The sequence below is a fragment of the Leucopleurus acutus genome (assembly GCF_964270905.1).
Source record: "Leucopleurus acutus genome assembly, chromosome: 2".
Taxonomy (NCBI): domain Eukaryota; kingdom Metazoa; phylum Chordata; class Mammalia; order Artiodactyla; family Delphinidae; genus Leucopleurus; species Leucopleurus acutus.
In genome coordinates this window covers 69,792,397-69,809,005 of record NC_139143.1, presented here as the reverse complement: position 1 = coordinate 69,809,005, position 16,609 = coordinate 69,792,397, and the positions used below count along the sequence as shown (strand labels likewise).

Genomic DNA, 16,609 nt, shown 5'->3' with positions numbered 1-16,609 from the left:
GCAGCTGTTTGAGGACTCTGAAAAGTAAATAGTTTCAGGCAGATTGAGGAAGAAAACCAGCATCCAAACTACTACCAAATCAGCAGTGTGTGTGTCATGTTTTCCTCTGGAATACACAATCTTGACTCAAGGCAATGTGACAATGATGGCAACAATAGCGTGAGGTGCCTAAGAAATGAAATATTATTCAGCAATAAGAAGGACCAAATTATTATTGTATAATTTTATATTTTATTATTATAAAATATAAAATTATTATTTAATTTATTAAATAATAATCTATTAATAAAATTATAAATTTATAAAATTATGGTTATATTTATAATTTTATATTTTATTATTTTATAATTATGAAATATTATTCAGCAATAAGAACATGCAATAGAAGAGATGACTCTTAGATGCATTTTGCAAAGTGAAATAAGCCAGATCCAAAAGACTACTGTATTATTTCATTTATTTAACCTCCATTTATTTAACCTTCTGGAAAGGTTAAATAAAGGTTCATTTATTTAAGGTTAAATAAAGGTTCATTTATTTAACATTCTGGAAAAGGCCATACTATAGGGAAAGAAAACAGATCAGTGATTGCTAGGGGATGAGGTGCAGGGAAGTTTTGACTATAAAACGAATGGGGCATGATGGAATTGTTTGGGGAAAAAAAAAGTATCCATTAAGTCCTCTCGCCTTTTTTTAATCCTCTCTGGACATAAAGGAAAGACTAAGCAAAAAAGACCCAAAGCTCACCACAACACCTGGAAAAGAGGAGAACCCACTGGGGAGGAGGGCACCCACCACTGTAGTATGGTCCTAACCCTTGGTTATGCCCTTGATTCACCATGATCCTCAAAGATCCCTTTGGACACCTCTGCTGAATTCTTTCCGGGAAATTGACATTTACCTAAATTACTCTATTGCATCCCTGGGCTTAGGCTGATCCTGGATTTCTTGTGTTCAAAATCAGGACTGTGCAGTTGAGCGCATATTTATGTTTCCCTCAGTGCTGTGTCAGCCCTTCATCATCATCAGCCCATGCCCTTTAAGCAGGGAGAAGATACGGGGCATGGAAGGAATGGTGGCAGCCTACCCAGTCCACCAATCCAGCAGGACCCTGCTGGAAGCCCAGTTAGGGACATCCTACAGTATTGATAACAGAGGAGCAGGGACAAGAAAAGAAAAGGGAGCAGCAGTACGTCCAAGAGTAGGAACACACAAAGAAAGTGAAGCCACATCAGCGTGAGTTCTCCCCAATCTCTTCCCTCCACAACCCAGGCTACCACGTCATTAAACATCAAGGTTACAACTCTGGTCTAAAAATAACTAGGCAACTAAGCCATAGCATACCCAGTACTCTGCATTCTTAGGTTCCCTAAACTTAGGAAGGCATTCCCTTTATCTCATTGTTTTCCACTCGTGGCTATAATCGGACCTAGGTTTCTTATCTGAAAAGATTGCCTCCCATTCAGATGCTGCCCAGAGTCATCTCACGTGAATATCCTCCTCTTTTAGGTACTCAATGGTCTCAGATGCAGAAACAGAAAGCATTTTCATGGAGCCCATTCACCTCTCCTCAGCTGTTGCAGCTAAACAGATCATCAATGAAGGTGATGCCATCAGATGGGTGGGAGGAGGGAGAGTCCAAGGGTCATCTGGAGACTCTCGGAGGGGGGTCATTGGAAGGTGTCAATGTGCTTCTCACACGCTTCCCATCACATTAAGAGGAGCGGACCCAAAGAAGGCAGTTCCTCCAAGCCCTCCTCATCAACATTCATGGGACAGAGGTGGAAATTATTATGCCTCAGTGTGCACAGTTCTCTAGGCAACAGACTGGGAGGCAGCTCCAATCTGCCCCTAGGGCCCCTCATTCAGTTTTTCAGTTAACCTCAGGGGCCCTGCGGTGGCTTATGCCAGAGATGCAGACCTGAGAGCCTAAGAAATGGCATCCAGAGAGTTCTGTTCAAAGGGATGTCTAGATTTAAATCTGCATTTCCACTAGTGCTTAAAGATGGTTTTTAAACTGAAATATGAGTGGGGAGGAGGTAAGGAAAGGTGGGGTGGCAAAAGATGTTAATATTTACACAAAAATATTTAGAACAGAAAACGTACTACATTTCATTCAAGGATACTCATTCCAATTGGATGGATTTTTTTTTTTTCTAATCAATTTTGGGCCAATAATCTTTCACAGTTTCGTTCCTCTCCTTTCTCCTCCTCCCTTTGCACTTGGTGTCTCTCACTCCGGATGGGTGGGGTGAGATAAGGCAGTCCTGTTAATTACACTGGGCCCACCTGGCCTTTGGGCTTAATCTGGCATCCACAGCTGGTGGCCGTGATCACTTCCCTAGTGATGAGAACCAAACATGCTACTCCTCCATGTAGCCGCAGGTCTTGCTTAGTCCCTAGGCCCTTTGTGTCCCCACCAGGGTCCCTGAGGACATCTGGATCTCCTGAGCAGTGAGATATTTTACAGATGTTGCTTGCTGATCTGGGAACCCTAGGAGGCCCCATCTTCTCAAGTAACTACTTTTTTCTGTTTTCTTTTATCACCCTACCTGGGGTCACTGTTACCTTGCTCCAAGTCAGGCCAAGGTGTCTTGATCCCAGTCTAGTTCTTTCTAAATTGCTCCCAGCACCACCCTAACTCTGGAAGTTCTTTTTCCCTCCTGTGTGGTTGGGAATTTCCCTAACCTTCCATCTTGCAACACCCTTGCGTTGTGCTTCACTCTCTGGACAACTTTCCAGGCTTTGGCTCTTGATAAGTAAAAGTCCAGGTTTAGGGGTTGTGAGAAAACCATGTCCTCTCTCTGAAAGCTTCACTTTCAGGTCTATGGGATGCTAGGGACTTTCAGCATTTATACTGTGACCTGAAGCTGAGCAACGCCCTTTTTTTTACCCTAAGCCTTTCTAGGCATTAAGCCTAAGTTTCATTAGTCCGAGTGGCTGAAGGATGGTGGGGGAAGAAAAAAAGAATAAATTACAGAAAAAAGGAAAATGTACCAAGTGATATTTCAAAACATTGCCCTACTCAGTAGTGATTAGAGGGGTAAAAATGGATGTCGAAGAACCCTCCAATTTCAGGAAAGTCTGCATACGCCACACATCTGACAGAGTGCAAAGGAGAAATGTCTGGGCCTCAGCGAAAAGAAATAAATGGGAGGGATTGATGCGGCTGAAGCGTGGAGCAGAGACCTAGGGAAAGTAGGAGCTCCCAGTGGGGATAAGGGGCTGGGACATTTGTTTTTCAATTGGAAGGGGAAGAAATCAAAACAATAACCTGCTATATAAATAGCCGAGGAAGACATTGCTGTATATTTTAATGAGGCAGTGGGGAGTTTTGTTTTTTTTTTCCATGTAGTAGAGGAAAGATATCTAAGTAGGGGAGGGAAAGAGAGGGGTTTTTACATTTGCCATGTAAGACCCCAGGAGAGCCAAGAGTGGTGGAGAAAATAGGAACGCTTCATCTATTTTTAAGCAAAATAGAGCACTGGGATTGCAGAGGTTTTCTTCTTCCTGCTTTTGAAACGGATATCAAAGAACATTTAGAGCTGAGACCTGTGCAGGGATGTGGGTGCACATCAGGTGGTTTAGACGAGGGTGGAGAGGAGAGGGAAGCTTTAGGGAAATGAAGTTGCCAGCCCTGGGCAGAACCCAGGACTCCTGGATCCGCAGACTTGAGCAGCATGGCTTACAGACACCTGCTCATTCTGTGAAGGGCGGGGCCCCGTCTATTGCCAAACGTGGCTGCACTCTTCACCCACGAGGGAAAGAGGTGATGCCAGCAAGACGGTATGGCCAGCACGGAGGACACTCCTTTCCTACTTACCTTCTTTTCCCCTCTCTCTACTCAGTATTTTTGGGCTACAAAGTGAAAGGAAAGGTTTTGCTCTCTTGTATACCTTCTTAGAGAAAGGAAAGATCTTACCTTCCTCCAAATTTGATAATTTGGGAGCAAATACATTAGGAGGAGAAGATAAAGTTTCACTCGAGAGGCAGGTGAATAGAATTTGAATTCATTCGAAATTTGAGCTTTTCTGGGCTGTTGTCAGAAAGGCCCCGAGTGATGTTTTGTGACTGGCATCAGAGCTCCTAGGAAACTTTTGCCACCTGTCAGAGAGCTGGGAGGCTGAGGACCACAGGCGCCCACACTTTAGTGGGGGAAACAGACAATAAATTAAATAAGTAAATTAAAGGTGTATTAGAAGGTGACCTAGCATAAGTGACTGCTGAAAGTTTCACTTTTCCCAGAGTTATTTGCCTTCCATGTGTAAGGGAGTCAAACTAATAGAATGAATTATGTTACTAAAGAATGCCATGTATTCATTTGGTAAATGTTTCGAAGCATCTAATTTGTGTGGGTCGCTGTGGGATTTACAAGTATAAATTGGGCATATACCAGCTACTTAAGGACCTCGGTCTAAGAAATTATCAGCCAGCTTTAGAGAAATATGGGAGGAAATGAGGGAAACTGATGTCCCTTCTCCCACCCCAGTACACCTATGCTGCTGACCCTGACCACAAGTGTCCAGGCCAATGCAGGCTCCTCCTGGGTCCCCATTAAGTCCTTCCTGGCAGATCAGATCCTGCTGGATCTGAAATGAATTCAGCCCATACGCAGAGTCCTGGCAGCAAATGGGCCAAGAGTGGGTTCTCCCAAGGAGGAGGGAAGGTCCTAGTGTTCCTCCTCTTTGATGAGAATGCTTCCTTGTCTTCCTAGAACTCAAGCCGCGGGGGGTCAAAGCTGAGACAAAGTGTCCAGGCATGCTGGAGTCTGCCGAGCAGCTGCTTGTGGAGGACCTGTACAACCGTGTCAGGGAAAAGATGGATGACACCAGCCTGTACAACACTCCCTGCATCCTGGACCTACAGCGGGCCTTGGCCCAAGACCGCCAAGAGGCTCCCTGGAATGAGGTGGATGAGGTCTGGCCCAACGTCTTTATAGCCGAGAAGTGAGTCTGATGCCTGGGGGGGACCATGATCCTTTGTCCTACCACTCTGGGTAGTGCCTGAGATGAAGGTCCCCCAACTTTGACCAAAGGCTCAATAGCTCCCTCCAGCAAATTGATGCTACCTGACTACTTTCCCAGCCCTGAACTTGGAGAATGGCCCCACCCACCCACCTGCACACGGAGATCCCCGGGCAAAAATGCTGGCATGACTGCTTATCCTCCAACCTTCTGCCAGGGCTCTCTATCATAGCCTGGCCCCTCCAGGTGCCTTTTCTGGGCCTCCCTTCCTGCCCAGAGCCTTGCCAACACACGCCTCCCTATCACCATCATCCCATGACATCCATAACAACCACATAATGGGACATTTGGAGCCATTGACAATATTGATTTTATATATATTTACCAACTTATGAAAGTGTCCACAATATATTGAGAGGATAAAGAGGTTATAAAACAAATACATATAATATGATGCTAACTGAGTAATATATAGAGTATGTGTGTATGTCTGTGTGTGTATGTGCTTTTACATAGACAACAAATTGGAAACAAATGTGATAAAAAGTTTATAGTACTTCTCTCTATGAGGTGGTTCTGTAAGTGATTTCCATTTTCTTCTTTAGGTTTCTTTTGAATTGTACAGATTTCCTACAGTAAACATGTGTTATTTTTATAATAAGAAAAAAATGTTATTCTTCAAAAGTTTATCAGTGGTTTCCAGAACAAAACCCAAAACAGCTCACTCACATCCTGGTGCTTTTGTTGTGGTCTTGCCGGTGCATAATTGGTAGCAATAGGCTGGTTTGTGAAATTCGTTTTGCTGATCTATCGGCTACTTAATAAGATCTTTTCCCAGTGTAATTACCCATATACCTAGATGCAAGGGAGGGAATCTGGGGTCCCCAGGGAAGGCAGTAGGGAAAATAGCTTTGGACATTGGGTCTTGTATTCCACTGTGGTGTAATTGGTTGCCCGGGACCTGATTCCCAGAGCTGAGCACCAAGTCCTGAGTGATCCCTAATTAGCTCTGTAGATGCAGAAACATTCACATTGTGATCAACAGGGACCCTGGGCATCTCCAGATATCACCAGCTAAAGGCTTCTGCTCCTTATTGGGCAACTGTCATCAGGGCCTCTTTAAACTAAGCTCTATTTATTCTGCTGCAGTAAAAAGAGCTCTGGGGGCTTCCCTGGTGGCGCAGTGGTTGAGAGTCCGCCTGCCGATGCAGGGGACGCGGGTTCGTGCCCCGGTCCGGGAAGATCCCACATGCTGCGGAGCGGCTGGGCCCGTGAGCCATGGCCGCTGAGCCTGCGCATCCGGAGCCTGTGCTCCACAATGGGAGAGGCCACAACAGTGAGAGGCCCGCGTACTGCAAAAAAAAAAAAAAAAAAGCTCTGAACTAGAAACCCTGAACCCCAGTTCTTATTCAGAGTCTTTTTCTTTGAACAAGTCATAAAAGCTATCTGATTCATTTTTACAATCTTCAAATGGGAAGGGGATATATGGATACATATAGCTGATTCACTTCACTGTACAGCAGAAGCTAACACAACATTGTTAAGCGACTATACCCCAATTTATAAAAATGGGGGGGAATAATAATACCTATAAAACAAAAAGAATAGTTGTGCTGTCTACCTCTTAAGTTTATTATTAGGATAAAATAAACTAATGCATATGAAAGCACTTTGAAAAATATAGCATGCCATATCAGTGTGAAGCACACATTTTATTATTATTTTTGCCTGCCACTTCTGTGTCTTGATAACTGTGCATCCCAAAGGCATGGAATTTTAGCCTAAAGGTCTCTGGGCCAATCAAAGCTTTCCTTACACATCAGTCTTGTTCTCTTCTTTCTCCTGTCCTCCCTTGCCCAGCTCCCCGTCCCTTCTCTCTCTCGCCACAGCTAAGTCACCGGTCCCTTTTTAAAATAATATTTCCAGTGAGCCCCAGACACATGGGTGAGCAGAGAAGGAGGCATTCACCCAGCTGTGGCCCTCCTGACCTGGCTGAAGCCAGGCTTCCAATCTCAGTGGTAAGGCACCTTTCTAGTTCTGACTCTGGCAAAAAATGCCTCTGCCTCTTTCCCTTCAGGAGCGTGGCTGTGAACAAGGGGAGGCTGAAGAGGCTGGGAATTACCCACATCCTGAATGCTGCTCATGGCACCGGCGTCTACACTGGGCCTGAATTCTACACTGGCCTGGAGATCCAGTACCTGGGTGTGGAGGTCGATGACTTCCCTGAGGTGAACATCTCCCAGCATTTCCGGAAGGCAGCCGAGTTCCTGGATGAAGCCCTGCTGACCTATAGAGGTGAGGCGGTCTGTCTGCTCCAGGCTGCTGGAATTCCACAGGGGGAGGAAGGACAAAAGGAATGTTATGAAAACCTCCAGGTTTCTGCTGTCTGGAGGTCATCTGTCTTAAGACAGTTGTTGTCTCATTCTAGTACAAGGGGAAAGGAATGGACCATCATTCATCCAATAAGTAATTATTAAGGGCCCAACATGTGCCAGGTGCTATTCTAGGCATTGTGGTGAAAGATACAGATAAAGCTTCTGGCCTTTGATACTTACATTGTAGTGAAGGCAGAAAAAGTTAGAAAGAAAAGAGAAAGAAAAAGAAAAATGTCAGATACTGATCAGCGTGAGGCAGAGATGAGAACTGGAATGATACGTTGGAGTGTCTGGCTAGCTCCCTCAGGTAGATAGCTAGCGGGAAGCAGCCGCAGAGCACAGGGAGATCAGCTCGGGGCTTTGTGACCGCCTGGAGGGGTGGGATAGGGAGGGTGGGAGGGAGGGAGATGCAAGAGGGAGGAGATATGGGAACATATGCATATGTATAACTGATTCACTTTGTTATACAGCAGAAACTAACACACCATTGTAAAGCAATTGTACTCCAAAAAAGATGTAAATAAATAAATAAACAGAAGGAAAAAAAAAGAGTGGTTGAGAAGGCCTCTCGGAGAAGGGGGCATTTAAGCTGAGTGATAGGAACGAACTAGCCATGGAAAAATTGGAAGAACATTCCTGGCCAAGGGACGTGCCAGTGCAAAATTCCTAAGGTGGAATAAGCTTGGTGTATTCAGGAATCACAAGGCGAGTGTGGGTTAGCCTGGTAGATAGGGTGGCAGGGGTCCATCGTGCAGGAAGTTGAGGACCAAGGTAAGGGAGTTGAAAGGCACCTTGATCTGATCTGCATTATGGAAAACTCACTCCCTGGGCTTTGAAGACAAGACCAGGTGGGAGGGGAGGGGAGAGTGGGAGTGAGGAGAGCAGTGCTGAGGCTGTCACTGTAGTCTAAGTGGGATGATAGGAGACTATCTAGAGAGTTGATGGGACATCCATCTCAATGAGGATCTCAATGAGGAGAGGCTGAAACCAATGCAGTGAGAGCGGGTGGGAGTTCAGGATCTGGTGCCCAAAAACCCATACTTCAGCCCAGGATTTGCTATGTTCTCTCTATACAAGGAACCGCCGTTTCCTTATCTATAGAACAAATAGACCTAATTTTCCTAAAATTGCTGTGAGGATTAAAATTGTAAAAATGCATATAAGGGCTTACTTCGCATAGAACTGGGTAAATAATAAATGTTTAAAAAGTTACAGGGCTTCCCTCGTGGCACAGTGGTTGAGAGTCCGCCTGTCGATGCAGGGGACACGGGTTCGTGCCCCGGTCCGGGAAGATATCACATGCCGCGGAGCGGCTGGGCCCGTGAGCCATGGCCGCTGAGCCTGCGCGTCCGGAGCCTGTGCTCCGCAACGGGAGAGACCACAACAGTGAGAGGCCCGCGTACCGCAAAAAAAAAGTTACAGCCGTTACTATCATGAATGTTATTAACTATTCCTGCGAAGGACATTTCCTATCATCACCAATGGCCAGGAAGGGTAATCTTTAATGGATACATATATAGAGAGAGAGAGAGAGAGAGAGAGAAAAGAGGGAGAGAGACAGAGAGGGGAAATATTTTTATATATGTATACATTTTTATTAAATTATAATTTATAAATGTTATGTATATAATAATTATATCTATATAAAATGATTTTCTCCCCTTTTCAATGCTTAAAAAACCTACTTTTAAGAACGTATTTCTTCTGACAAAAGTGGACTTGGGCGTGTCTGCCAAGGGTCTGTGGGAGACGGGATTTCCTCCGCTGCTTTGCCGGGTGCTGACGGCCACTTCTCGGCCGAACGAGGGAAGCCATAGCCGCGGCAACCGGCCGGCGGGGCTCGAGCAGCATCCCGGGCGAGTGAGGCGGCTCGCAGAGCCGAAACGCATCCCCAGAAGCGGGCGAAGCTGCCCGGAGGGTGGCGGCGTGGCAGGGAGGCGGCGAGCTGGGCGTCCAAGAGCTGCGAGGCCGGAGCAGGCAAGTGTCCTGTCTCGGGGAGAGGGAGACGGCAGCACTCCCTCCAGGGCAGGTTCTCCCCGCGACCCAAAGCGGTGCCGCAGGGCCTGCGGGCGAGCGCAGCAGCTCTGCCGGGTCGATCAGGTGGTCCCCATCACCTGCCCGGCCGGTGCGTCCTGCAGACCATCTCCTCTCCCCTTGCTGCTATCAGCTGCCTTCAGGCTCACCCTCCCTAGTCTCCGCACCCCTGCGAGGCACGGAAAGGACGGCATATCCTTTACACTGGTTGTAGCCTTTGTGGGCACTTCCTACCCCGGGGCAGACAGCTGTCACCATCCCTGGAATTAACCTCCTGAGCCTTAGTTTCTGCGGTTTTTCTCCACTCTAGGATGCTTCCGAGTCAGTTCTTAACAAGGAGGAAGGCAAAACATACCCCTGGCTCTGAGCATTTTACATAATAATCACAATGACCCCTTGAGAAGGTATTTACATTTTGCAAATTGGGAAATCCCGCTCATCAGGTTAAGTGATGGCCACCATGAAATAATTAAGATTCCTTTGATTGCCAGTAAGTAGAAAGCATCTGAAACTACTTAACAAAATGCAACAAAAGCATTAATTACAGCAATACAAGGAGAAATCCAAAGACAGGAAGGTGGCCCCAGGATGGTCTGGAACAAGGACTGGACAGCCTCAGGACTCTTGGTTCCATCACTGCTTTCTACCTCAGAGAGCATGGCCCACCACAGGCCTGACAATAACCGCTAACTTCCTGCCTCAGTTCCATTTCCACGTTCCCTGGAGAGAAAATTTGTGTGTCAGACTCTGGTCCTTTGTCTACCCTAAATTCTATCCACAGTGGCAAGGGGGGTGGCTTCTGGGCAAGTACTTCTCATTTTCCTGGGGTGCAGAGAGGGGGAAAGTTCTGAGGAAAAGCAGAATTGTGAATTGGGAGGATACAAAACAAATGCCTGCCATATAAAGGCATACTGAGAGCGTGAGAGAACTGGAACCCAGCCTTACTCAAGTCCAGGGCTCTCTCCACTAGCTGTACTCTTCAAATCTTTAAGCACAGACCACCACCCCCACGTCCCCCCCCACGCCCCCCCCCTCCACCATCAGACCTGCTGCTAATCAAGATGGCAACTGCAAATTAGAAAAAAGACCACCTTCCTCAAGCCATTTTACTGCTGGGGAGTTTTCATCATAACCAAACAAATCAACTTTGACTTCAAAGTTAAAGGCGTCCCCTCGAGTTGTGTCAAGCATAAGCTATACATTAGGGTGGCCTTGTGCCTAACAGAGAAAATAAAAAAATCCTTTCGTTGCTCTGGGTGCATTGGGTGGGGCCCCAAGTCTGACCCACCCAGCTCTCCCCTGTCCCTCAGGCTGCCCCTGACATTCTTCAGAGGAATCCCAGGTGTAAGGAACATAGCACGGAAAAGCATGGCACCCCAACCTGGCCTCCACCAGACTGAGTCTAATTGTATTTGATGCCCTTATGAGGAAGCCTAGCTGCCTGTGTCCTGAAGTGAGCTGGCCTAGTAACCACCTCCAGAAGTAGTGAATGAGACCTTGGTACTAATTGTAGTAAATTGTGACCTGGTCGGCCAGTTAAAAGGGGATCCTTGCTGAGGGACAGCTGAGCCCTGAGCTGGAGGAGGGAGGGGATAAGACATTGAATCTGTAGATGCTCTTTTAGTGGCTTTGATTCTGCTTGCTTACCTCCCCCTAGTGGCTGCTGGCCCTTGGCATTAAGGCCTTTCAGCATTATTGGACCTCAGGGCCCTCAAGTCTTGCCTTGGTCTCTGGCCTTCTATGTGACAAAGACATGGTCTTAACTGGTACTAAGATATAATAATAGAAGTCACCCCCAGCCCATATTGTAAAATAGGACTCTTAACTGATTTAACAAATATCCCCGAAGACTGTTGACAAACAGATTGATGACAGCCTGGAGGGAGATCTCTAGCGGTCCCAGTGTGCATTTTAAACAGTCATAGAAAGAAGGCATGTTTGTCATGTTTATGAAGGATGCAAAGCAGAGGGGGAGGCTGGGGAATAACTGATCTATTGAATGGTAGAATTGAGACTGGCAAAAGCTTCTGTTAGCCTATAAGAACAGGCTATAACTACCAAAAACATCAATAGGAATTTTAGAGTTATCTTTATGTTTTAAGAATGCTGCAAGATAAGAGAGACATGGCTTGATAGCAGTTTTTTAGAAGGTTTTATAGGTTTCAATTGATAAAAAAGATAATTTGCGTTCACTGTGTGATATATCCACCCACATTGCAAGCTCAGATGGCATCAGTGAAGACCCAGTGCCCAGAAAAAGAGTGGCGAGGGGCCCACTCTACTCTGTATGGGTCAGTGCAAACCTGAAATATCTTGCTCCATACTGACACAACTTCCTTAGGAATAAAACTGATAAATTCAAGTTTGACCTAAAGAGAGTGGCAAGTATAGTAATGGAACATGAAAAAATGTTTGACTAATGATTGAAAGACCTAGAATAGCGAGGAAAAGAAAAAAGAAAAAGAAAAAAGAACAACTGTAGTGAAGAATATGATCGTGATTTTCTTAAAGATTTTTGTATTGAGCTTCCCTGGTGGCACAGCGGTTGAGAGTTCGCCTGCCGATGCAGGGGACATGGGTTCGTGCCCCGGTCCGGGAAGATCCCACATGCCGTGGAGCGGCTGGGCCCGTGAGCCATGGCCACTGAGCCTGCGTGTCCGGAGCCTGTGCTCCGCAACAGGAGAGGCCACAGCAGTGAGAGGCCCGCGTACCGCAAAAAAAAAAAAAAAAAAAAAAAAAGATTTTTGTATTAAAGATCTGATTCATACAGATATATTTATTATTTACCTTTGTATGTCAAAGCAGGAACACTGGGTGCCTGTTACAGAAAGTTATCCTTTGCCCTAACATGTGAAAGAATTTTCAAAAAATTAGAATGACAAAATGGAATGAGAGGGGTGTGTGTGTGTGTGTGTGTCTGTCTATCTGTCTAAGATACTGAGCTCTCTGTCACTGGAAGCATCTGGCAGAGTCTGGATGATGGGTTATCCAGCATCAAGGAAGTTGTCAAAGGAATTCTCAAGGGACTTGTGGTCCTTTCCAACACTGAGATTCTACTTCTCTGTGATTCATTCATCCTAAGCTCATTCCTTTTCTTCTCTATTCTTTTATTTTTCCTCCTTCTGATGCTCAGTCTGGTGGAGAGAAAGCACACTCCAGTGTTTCAAGAATGGGGACAGTGGTTAGTTCCTTTTTCCCCCACCCACTCCCCACTCCCTGCTGTGTTCAGAAAGTGCGGAAAATGTTTCCTCAAGCACAGGGCAGTGTCAGTGCTCTGTGTGACATCTGTAATATGGGGACAATGATTCTTGTGCTTCATGGGACTTAAGCATGGATGAATATGAGATGCCAAGGAAACATATTAAATCCAGCACATCAAAACAGCTCTTAAAAAAGAATACAAGTGCCGTTACATCACTATCTCTTGTGTTTTCTTCTCAGGGAAAGTCCTGGTCAGCAGTGAAATGGGCATCAGCCGCTCAGCAGTGCTGGTGGTCGCCTACCTGATGATCTTCCACAATATGACCATCCTGGAGGCCCTGATGACCGTGCGCAAGAAGCGGGCCATCTACCCCAATGACGGCTTCCTGAAGCAGCTCCGGGAGCTCAACGAGAAGCTGATGGAGGAGAGAGAAGAGGACTTCGGCAGGGAGGGTGGAGAAGAGGAGGTGGAGGAGGGCGAGGACGCAGGGAGCACGGTTGGGGCCAGAGTGCACGCCCTCACCGTGGAAGAGGAGGATGACGCCACCAGTCACCTGAGTAGCTCCTCCTTGGGGGAGGCCAGCCGAGCCTCCAAGCCCCTCACCCTCATCGATGAAGAAGAGGAGGAGAAACTCTACGAGGCGTGGAAGAAGGGGCAGGGTCTCCCCACAGGCAAGGTCCCCCAGGGCGGGGACGACAGGCGCTCAGCCTCCTCCGGCCAGAGTGAGCAGGAGCCCGAGAATGAGGATGTGGAGAGAATTGTCCGGGAGTGGCAGAGCCGAAATGAGAGGTACCAGGCAGAGGGGCACCGGAAGTGGAGGAGGGAGGAGGAAGAGGAGGAGGAGGGTGACGACGGCTCCTTTGTGAGCAGAAGACGGAGGCACGCAACGAGTGAGAGCAGCACCTCCGACAGTGTGAGCAGCCACGACATCCGGGTCCTGAAGCAGCAGCTGGAGATGAGCCTGAACCGAGGCGGGAGACGCCGCTCTGACTCGGTGTCCACGGAGAGCACCTGGGACACGTGGAACCAGAGGCTACTGGAGATTGAGAAGGAGGCTTCGCGGAGGTACCACTCCAGGAGCAAGAGAGAGGAAGGAGACGCCAGCTCGGAGGTGGGGAGCGGGGCGCGGGAGGATGACGAGGAGAGTGTGTCCTCTGAGGCCAGCTCCTTCTATAACTTCTGCCACAGGAACAAGGACAAGCTCACTGCCCTGGAAAGGTGGAAGATCAAGAGAATCCAATTTGGATTTCACAAGAAAGACTCGGAGGCAGGAGACGGCAGCAGTGAGCAACGTGCAGAGGAGGCCGAGGGGGAGAAGAAGAACCTCTCTGACGTCAACCTATCCGCCTACCAGGCCTGGAAGCTGAAGCACCAGAAGGTGGGCAGTGAGAACAAGGAGGAGGTGCTGGAGCTCAGCAAGGGAGAAGACTCGGCCTTGGCCAAGAAGAGGCAACGGAGGCTGGAGCTGCTGGAGAGGAGCAGGCAGACACTGGAGGAGAGCCAGTCCATGGGAAGCTGGGAGGCAGATAGCTCGGCTGCCAGTGGAAGCATCCCCCTGTCTGCATTCTGGTCCGCAGCCCCCTCAGTCAGTGCTGGTGGGGACACAGTGTCGGTGCTCAGTGCCCAAAGCCACAGCTCCCATCCCTGTCAGGCCCTAAGCAATGCAGGGGGATGCTCGGCCTCCGCCCCCACCACACCTCTACCTAACCTGCCAGTGGGGCCCGGAGACACCATTTCCATTGCCAGCATTCAGAACTGGATTGTCAACGTAGTCAGCGAAACTCTCACCCAGAAGCAAAATGAAGGGCTGCTGTTGTCCTGCTCACCATCTGTTGCAAGCATGAAGGTGGCACCAGCAGCCAGCTGCCTGGGGGATGACCAAGTCTCCATGCTTAGTGGCCAGAGCAACTCCTCCCTGGGCGGCTGCCTGCTCCCTCAGAGCCAGGCAAGACCCAGCTCCGACACGCAGTCCATGCTGTCCACCCACATCACACGGAGCTCAAGAGCTGAAGGTACTGGGAGCAAAGTGAGGGGGACCAGCAAGCCCATCTGTAGCCTCTTTGCTGACAGTGTTGACCTAAAGGAGCTTGGCCGGAAGGAGAAGGAGATGCAAACAGAGCTGAGGGAGAAGATGTCTGAGTACAAAATGGAGAAGCTGGCCTCTGACAACAAACGCAGCTCCCTTTTCAAGAAGAAGAAGGTCAAGGAAGATGAGGATGATGACGTGGGTGATAGGGATGAGGACACTGACAGTGCCATAGGGAGTTTCCGGTATTCTTCCCGCAGTGATTCCCAGAAACCCGAAACAGACACCTCCTCCTCCCTGGCTGTCTCTGATAGTTATGGAAGTGGCAGCAGAGCTGGAAAAGAGATGGAGAGCAGTATTAATAAGTGGCTCAGTGGCCTCAGGACAGAGAAAAAATCTCCTCCCCAAAGTGATTGGTCTGGAAGCTCCAGGGGGAAGTGCACCAGATCTTCCCTGCTCTGGGAGACGGAGTCTAAGTCCTCCAGTTACAAGTTCTCCAAATCCCGGTCAGAGGAGCAGGACACCTCCTCCTACCATGAGGCCAATGGCAACTCTGTAAGAAGCACTTCACGGTTCTCTGCTTCCTCCACCAGGGAGGGCAGAGAGATGCACACATTCTCCAGGTCCATGTTCAGTGAGACCTCAAGCTCCCGAGAGGAAAGCCCAGAGCCCTACTTTTTCCGCCGGACCCCTGAGCCCTCTGAAGGGGAAGAGTCCCCAGAACCACGGCGTCCGAATTGGGCCAGACCCAGGGACTGGGAAGATGTGGAAGAGTCATCCAAGTCAGATTTTTCTGAATTTGGAGCCAAGAGGAAATTCACCCAGAGCTTCATGAGGTCTGAAGAGGAGGGAGAGAAGGAGAGGATGGAAAAGAGAGAGGAAGGGAGGTTTGCTTCAGGGCGGCGGTCCCAGTATCGGAGAAGCACTGACAGGGAGGAGGAGGAAGAAATGGACGATGAAGCCATCATTGCTGCCTGGAGACGCCGGCAAGAAGAAACCAGGACTAAGCTGCAGAGAAGGAGGGAGGATTAAGCTGGGCAAAGTGGATCTGGGAGAGACTGAGAACACAGGGAGAGGCCATACGGCTTAGCCCAGGGCTCAGGGCATACACTGCCACAGCCCATCAAGGGACAAGGTTGTGGAGAGGATCATATGGAGGGGCAGAAGTGAAATGAGAGGTACCAGGCAGAAGGGCACTGGATGTGGTGTAGGGAGGAAGCAGAGAAGGAGGAGAAGAGACATAAATGTAAGGTCCAAATGAGGGACAAGCTGACACCATTTCTGTTGCCCAGTGTCCTCTAAGCTTTGGTGCTTTACTTATATATTTGATTTTGTTCATCACAGACTAGAAAGATGAGCTTGCAAAGGCACTGTAGTTTGTTGGGGACTCCAGCTTACATCCAGGGAGGCTGTGAATACATGACATGGTTCTATATGTAGAGGTTCTATTATGAGGCCCAGGAAACCTATCCTGTGGCACGTCTCACCTCTCCCAGCAATGCTGAGTTCCGGTTGTTTCTTTTGAATGTTTTGGATCTCCATTAAATTGATATGTTGTCAAATATTTCTTCTTCATTCTGGTCACTTTTAGCTCTTTGGATATTAGCAGAAACCCAATTTAAGAGACAGATGTGTTACCATGAGCCAGCCTCACCTTGTGCTGCAAAAGCTGTGTCTCCAGAAAATACCGTTATCACCTTATTATGAAAAATAATATCACCTTATTATGAAAAATAATAACCAGTTTAGGATACAGTGCAGTGGGAAGACACTAGGGGGACCCTTGAGAGTAACAGAGGGAACTCGAGAAAGAGAGAACAGGTGAGAGTGGCAAGCTAAAGGTAGAGAGTCCCTCTGGAATTGCAGGGAAAAAAAGCAAACCATGAGGGAGACAAGAAAAGAAGCCCAGTACAGGGAGATAGAGATGTATCTTTATGAAATCTTGTGGTCATCCTTGCTCTTCATTCCCTGGAGGATCATTGGACAATGCAGTGGGCAGTCAACTTGA

General features: G+C 47.9%; 1 protein-coding gene across 1 annotated transcript in view; it reads left to right on the top strand.

Moving 5' to 3' along the window:
* STYXL2 (serine/threonine/tyrosine interacting like 2) overlaps nucleotides 1-15,633 on the top strand; it is a gene marked incomplete at its 3' end in the record, with an annotated part of 33,289 nt that extends 17,656 nt beyond the window's left edge. The window contains exons 2-5 of the mRNA XM_082832672.1: nucleotides 1,510-1,604; nucleotides 4,715-4,946; nucleotides 7,042-7,259; nucleotides 12,815-15,633. Of these exons, the coding sequence (XP_082688798.1) occupies nucleotides 1,510-1,604; nucleotides 4,715-4,946; nucleotides 7,042-7,259; nucleotides 12,815-15,633 (3,364 nt within the window). The remainder of the gene's footprint in view (nucleotides 1-1,509; nucleotides 1,605-4,714; nucleotides 4,947-7,041; nucleotides 7,260-12,814) is intronic.
* Nucleotides 15,634-16,609: the final 976 nt, after the last annotated feature.